Below are 7,217 nucleotides of genomic sequence, written 5' to 3' on the forward strand. Positions count from 1 at the left end.
TGTGGAATGCACCTACCTCTTAGGAGCTAAAACCTAGTATTTTCATCCTAAAATGCTCAGCTGGGGAAGGAATGGTGGGTACCTGGCAGTTTGAAGCCCTCCTGGGCCTCGGACAGCCTGTGGCCTCCCCTGGCCATTTTGGATTCCCCAGCTTCTCCAGCCACCAGAAGTTTCTAGGTTCCCACTGCTGGCTACCATCAGCTGAAAAGGGACTCCTGTGCTGCTGCCTTCTCTCCTCCATTGTTTTTTATATAATAATCAAAACCAGTAATCCAAATAAAACCAAAATAATCTAGAAAACTGTGAACTTGGAATAGTCTCATTTGTTGAAGTGGTGGCTCTTTTTCTTCCCTGCTTTTTTTATTTGTTGCTTTTCCTTATTCTCTGTTCTGTGTTTATTTTATCTTATTTATTATCTGATGCTTATTGTTCTAATTTGTTTTCCTGCCAGCAAATATGCAGGCTTTGTTCAGGCTGCCTCTGCTTTCAGGGAGGCCAGGGCACTGTCATATTCCCTGCTGCCTTCATTCAGGAAAGACTTCCAGGCTTGGGATTTTAGCCAACATCCTTTCCCTCATTGCTGCAGCCTGAGTTTGGGTGGGCTCCTAGATGTGGGATGTTCAGCTGGCAATGTTTGTTTGGGGTTTTTTTTTTTTCTTTCTTTCTTTCTTTCCTCCCTCATCACACGTGGTTTCAATATGATGGGTTTGTTTTTCAGGACTTGCTTTCTACTGCAAGTAAGCCAAGAAGTGCAGGGTTGAATGAGGCTCCCAGGAGAGCCTGAGACATGGCCAGAATGAGCTGAGCATGTGGTGTTAAAAATGCAGGCAACCTCACTTTTTTCCTCTATAGTTCTGGCCCAAGTCCTATTCACTTACATCAACAGAAGCCTCAGAAGACTCCTTGTGTCTGATTTAATGTGCCACTCGAATGGAACAGCATTCTAAAGCATCAGTGTGCCAGCCTGGCTAATTTTAGATAAGGTTTTGGTCACCCTGTCATAGGCAGTGTTTGTGGCTAGATGTCACATGTTTACCACTTCTTCTTTCCTTGCCTAAACATAACAAAGATGCTCTTCAAATGTAGTAATTAAAGCATGCATACAGTCTTACCCTTTTTCAACTAATGCATCTATGTTTATCGATGTCTTTTTGTTTTTGCATTCTAGATCAAGATAGAAAAGGAGCTGAGCAGCCTCTACAAGAGAACATTTGAACCTCTCCATGTGCCTCCAGAGCTCTTCCAAAGACTAACTGGACAATTCTGCAACATTCAGACGTTAAAGACAGGTCAAGCCTATGCTGCAGAGGATAAAACATCAGTTGATGATAGGCTAAGCATCCTGCAGTTCTATAAATCCTGGGGACAGTCTTATGCTTTGTGTGACGGTTGAATAGGTTAGAAAGTTGGTAGAAAAGGGTTTTTGTTAGCTGTTTAAATGTTGTTGTTTGTAGTGCTTTGTGGTCTATAGCAGAATAGACTATAGGCATAGACTATTTTGTGACACTGTTTTGAAATGACAGCAGTCTCTTACTGGGAGCATATGATGTTTCCACTTGTGTGTGCAGCTGCGAGGATTTTAGTGCGAATTATATTTGTATAGTACCAAGGACAGTGTCTTCTGGAACAAGCAAGAGGTTTGTTTGAGTCTTGGATAGCTAAGTCGTCATCTCAGTTCATTCTCAAGCTTTAAGGTTAAAAAATACTGTGCGTGAGGGAGGGGAAAAAACCCTCTGGTAGACTTTAAACCAGCTGGCCTGTTGGAATTGATGCCTTGCAAGTGTATGTACAAGCAGAGAGGTGCATATGCACTGCCCAGAGGCTGACAGGACCTAGGTGAGAAAGAATAAAATAAATACCTATGGCCCAGCTGTAATCTTGAAGCTCTTGTTAAGTTCTGGCCAATATTTTAACCAGTTTCTGATGATGGCAGCAGTGATGTCAGGCTTCATCGCTTTTCTTTGATGTCATTAACTACCTTTGCAGTAATGAGCAGTTATCTAAAAGAAGCCTGATTCTGGTCTGGCTATATAGCATAACCTTGTAGACCTCTTTCACTTTGAATAGCAGTGTTCTGAGGATACCCACTATGTGTGGCAACTCGAATTGGCCAGCAGCCAGCTCTGCTTGGAACCAGTGGGGGTTTAGGCAAAAAACAGGGTAGCTCTGGGACTGAAATTCTGGAAGATGAACCTGGTTTTGCCTGTTACCTACAGCTTTACCACTGACAATCATATCCAGATTTAGATAAAATTAATCAACCTCCATGACTTTAAAATGTTGTTTCATACTTCTTTATTTCCAGAATGAAGGTGTCTTATCGAGGGCATTTTCTGCATAATATCTACCCCTGTGCCTTTATAGATTCTCCTGAATTTCGATCAACGCAGATGAACCGGGGTGAGAAATTCCAGGTACACGTTGGTTTAAATGTCACTGGATGTGAGCTGATGAGATTATTAAAAAAACAGAGTATGATTTTGATCAACAGTGAACATATTTGACTAGCATAATTTTGCTCACTTTCTAGTGCTGGGTGTTTCTTGATATGGTCCATGATAAATAACTTTCAAAATCAAACGTTGCAAACCAATATTATTATGATATCATAGTATTATGATAGTGTTGTCTAAGAAGTCTGGCTTTTGCTGTTCTGTTCTTTTTTGTTATTTCCAAGTTTATTTTGGGTTAAGAGATTATTCAGGACAAATTATTTAAGAGATAGCTTTACTGGAAGAAGATGATGTGAGCAGTGTCATCGCTGGTTCAAAACCAGAAAGAAACATAATTATTGTAATATTTGGTGTTACTAAAATGAAGGACTAAAAATTCAGATCCTAGTAGTCTGAAATTAGTGCTTTTCTAAATGCATACATGCTTCTGTCCTTTTGAAAGTTGCTAAAGCAATGTAAACTGAAAGAGATCACGGTAGTTTGAATGAAAATATTCATACGGGGAACATAAGGGTGTATGTCCCTTGCAGCGTAATTATTCTAGTACATTAAAGGATATGTTATACTATGGATCGTGGGGAAAAATACTGTTAAAGAAGTTGTTTTCCCATAGTACTGAAATGGTTATTTTGCTACCTCTTACTTGATGTTTTTTAACTCTGTGTGTGTAATAATGACCAGAGTGTGGCTGACTGGGTACGGCCACACTGATACCCTGGCAGAAGGGGAGGGAGGGTGGCAAATGTAGACTCTAAAACCAGTGATTGATGTCATATGTTCCAGTCAAATACTAGGCTTAACGCCAGGGAGAGGGAATTGTCCAGACGTATTCATTTTGCAGTGGTGAGGCGTCCTGCAGCACGGCCGCACTCTGGGCACAGCCTGCCTTTCCCGTGAGCGCCTGGTTATAAATCGGTCCCTCTTTGGGGAAAAGGCTTGTGCCTCCACCTGCCTGCCTTAAAAATTACTGTAACCTGGTGTGGTGAACATCCCTCACTTGTGAGTTCTGCTTGTTACTGCCATATAAACGCTCTTAGCATTGCCCTTGCAAGAGGACACAGATTCCATCTTAAGGACCCCATCTACTGGCAACACTGGTGAAGTCTTCCCCAGGCTGTGTGCTGATGTTACAGTCTGTGAAGTCAAAATCCGTGGTTGCGTGACAGTTTCCCATTATTTCTTAGGCTGTATATATTTTTAATTTTCCAGGAGGTAACGTTAGCTTGTGGTAGCAGAAAGCACCCGATGATCTCTTCGCAGATGACTGACTTTCTCTTGCCAAAGGCGCCGTTGGGTATCGCAGGTTTCGGTGTGCCATTGCCTTCTGCCGGTACAGGGACATGAGCCTGGCAGGTCCAGCCTCCCTCGGAGAGGGTGCAAGCTCCTCTGTAACTGTCAGTAGCTGATTTATTAGTGCCTGAGCAGAGAGGAGCCTCAGCTCAACTGCTAGAAGGTGGTACTCGTGGGATCAGCCGGGCTGACAGTGAAGAGGGAAAGATTAAAATACATTTTTAAAATAACTAAAAACTCTCTGATGGAGACATTTGGATTGCACCTGTTGTTCCTGTTTGGTGACAGCAACATAAAATAAAATCAAGCAAGGTGTAGACCATGTGGTGTAGTCACTGCAGGACTGACTTTATGTGTAAATCTCCTCTGACATAAATGCATTCACGACTTGGGAACTTAGCAAAGATTTTCCCCTATCATCTCCACCCAGGTTTTCTGATATGCATGGCCAGTTTGTTTTTCAGTTAAAAATATGATGATATTAAAGATCTGAGATGTTTTATGTTTGTGAATAACACATTCTAAGGGCAGCCAAAAAGTTTTATGGCTTTAAGAGTTATTTTAACTGGAGGTACAAATAAAATATTTTAAAGCAAGACAGAAGTGCTAATTCCGAGCATGTTATTTTCTCAGGTCACCATTATCGCAGATGATAACTGCAAGTTCCTGTGCTGGTCCAGGGAAAGGCTGACTTATTTTCTGGAATCTGAGCCATTTCTTTATGAGATCTTTAAGTATCTTATTGGCAAAGATATTACAAATAAACTCTATTCCTTGAATGACCCAACCTTAAATGACAAGGTAAGCGACTGAAGTTTCATTTGGGAATTTTCCTTCCCCAACAAATGTGTTGTTGCTTCAACTTTAAATCATTTTAAAGCACCTTTTTTTAACCTGCTCCTGAATTCACACTCATTGCCTTCTAGCCAATGTATGAGTCAGTGCAGCGCTTCTGTCAGGAGCTGTATTGGTTCAAGTTAGCGCAGTAGTGTGCAAGAAAAATGAGTAACTGAGTTTCAGAACTGATTGGCTGGCACAAATACTTCTAGCCAACTATTAGATATGATGGCTGGTAGCTAAAAAGGTGCTTCTCCCTGGATATCCTCCTTTAAAAATGGGTGCCTTTGCACAAAGAAACTTCGTGGTCTTTTCTTTCCCTGCTGGGATTAAACAGCTGGGAAATACCGATTGCCAAAAGGAGTAATTTCAACATGTGTTTGAGGGTTGCAAATATTAAAAAAAAAAAAAAAAGGGGAGGGGGGTGTGAACATTAAGTTGATATGATGCAGTTAATAGAAGAAGGCATGAAATACTTATAAAATATTCAGTGGTTGCCTTTGCATGTAGGGGGAGTGTGTTTTTAGGTGACACAGTAAGTGGTCTGGGTGTAGTCATAGATATATTGATTATCTTGTTTTACTTTAATTTTGTCTCCTTAGTTACATGGCTTTTCAAGATTTGGATGGTAACTTGGCTGCTGGTGGGGTGTTCTTTATATTATTTATGTAGTGGCTGTAGGGTTCTCATACATAATTTATTTGAAGAACTTTCACCATCATTTATTAAAAGCTTTATAATTTTATAATGCAGTATTTTCTTATTCTGTGTGTATTTTTTTTTAACTTGCACTTACTCAAAGAAAAAATCCTTCTCATCAGATTGCCCATGAATATCTCATACATAGGTTAAATAGTTACTTCTACAAAGTTGTGAACTTATTAGAAAATGATCCAAGAGGAGTGACTGCCATTGCTACTGTACACCAGACTTCAGCAGGTTTAACTTGTCATGTCTTTATGGTTAATTAGGCACTCCAAGTGTTCTCAGTTTTGTACTGGCTATAGGAAGAGAAAAGAAGAATTGCTGAAGAAACAATGTAACAGCAATAAAGCACTGCTTATTCTGCCTTCTGGTCAATGAAATATGGAGGTTACACTGTTGTGAGAGCAGTGATCCAAAATACTTTTGAGGATCTGATTGCATCTTACTAGTGCAGTAACAAAAATGATCTGGCAGGAATGTACCATCTAAGAAATACATATTCTGAAGTGTGTGGTTAAAGTGTCTTTTTTAATAAAAAAAAAAATACAGGGGAATAGTCCATATTAAACTGACATCTACGTAGACAGTAATTAATTTCTGGAGTGTGGTGTCTGAAAGGAACACGTAGCAACATGTCTTGTGTGTGAGCAATCACACTGCCCCTCCTGCGAGACTGCTGTTCTCCACACTCCTCCTCAGCTTGCCTTTTTTCTCACACACATCCCCCCTCCCCTTCTTTTTCTCTTCATTTTTTTCTCTTTTCTATTCTCTGTTTTATTTTCCTCTCTTCCCTTTCCTCATTTTCTTCTTTTTTTTTTTTTTTCCACATGGATGATGGTTCAGGGTGTCACGTCTAATACATGAAGTCATCTGCCACAAACTTATGCTGCTGGTTTCTGGCACTGTAGAGCTTCAGCATGAGTTTAAATATTACTTGGAATGAAAGTATAAGAACGTACTCATTGTAATGTTGTAATTGATGTGTAAAATGAAAGGTCCTTACCATACATTCTAAGAATTTAAAAAAAAAAAGGCAAACTTTGCCCCTCCTTCCGCTTAACGTCTGTACACTTCTACTTCAGTTCGTACAAAGTCTTTATGTGACAAGTCATGAACTTAAGATTTCTGGAGCTGTTCTATTACAGTAACTTTTGAAAATTTATGTTATAAAAATGAAGAGTGAGTATTTGGGATATTTGTAGCACCTTTTTATTCTTCCTCACATGAAAATCCTGGTGCACAAGCCCTTCGTACATAACGTAGGACAGGAACTGTCTGTTGAGTAAACTCCTTCACTTCCCCATTGCCAGCACCCTATGGCCGTGTCACTTCTCACAGGCTCTGTTGCCAAATAATGCACACTATTGGTGTCTTTAATGCTTTTTAGCTGGTGACGGTCTCAGAAAATGTTATAGTTGACTGCTGTATACAGGAGACATACAAGAGAACAACTAAAAGAAATTCAGGATAGATTATTCATAATCAAGATGGTAAGTAAGAGGATAAGAATATCAATTCATTGTGTATTGGAAACCAGAAAAATATCTATTCAGTTGTAAGGAACCTTGTGATTTTTCTCCTGCTTAAGGAGCTATTTCACTACTCTTGGGGAAAACAGTCATTCCTCTCTGCATGAAATAGGATGTTAATTCCTGAATTTAAAGTTCAGTAAAGTGGAGTTATCCATTATGCTTTTGTCATTGATTACTACCTTCCACATACACCTGAAATAGCATTCTAACTTAACAAGGTACAATGTATGGTTTCATATAAATGTTCAAAAACTTCTCAGGAAAACTACCTAAAACAAATGGAAGCTCCTAAGATTGTTTCACAGGCAAGCAGTAATGCCCATGTGGTGCATTTAATCTGTCTTCAGTAAAATCAAGGCCCAAATGATCATCTACTTGAATCACAGAACAGTTTGGGTTG

The 7,217-nt window shown here is 39.7% G+C and overlaps 1 protein-coding gene across 1 annotated transcript; it reads left to right on the plus strand.

Moving 5' to 3' along the window:
• Positions 1–1,168: 1,168 nt before the first annotated feature.
• On the plus strand, positions 1,169–4,544 carry LOC104507461 (blood vessel epicardial substance; the record flags this gene model as incomplete). Its single annotated transcript, XM_010148755.1, has 3 exons — positions 1,169–1,368; positions 2,306–2,414; positions 4,377–4,544. Coding segments are annotated over 3 exons (477 nt in total), but the record flags the coding sequence as incomplete, so codon positions are not given.
• Positions 4,545–7,217: the final 2,673 nt, after the last annotated feature.

Source organism: Eurypyga helias, unplaced genomic scaffold (genome assembly GCF_000690775.1).
Source record: "Eurypyga helias isolate BGI_N326 unplaced genomic scaffold, ASM69077v1 scaffold48273, whole genome shotgun sequence".
In the NCBI taxonomy this organism is placed as follows: domain Eukaryota; kingdom Metazoa; phylum Chordata; class Aves; order Eurypygiformes; family Eurypygidae; genus Eurypyga; species Eurypyga helias.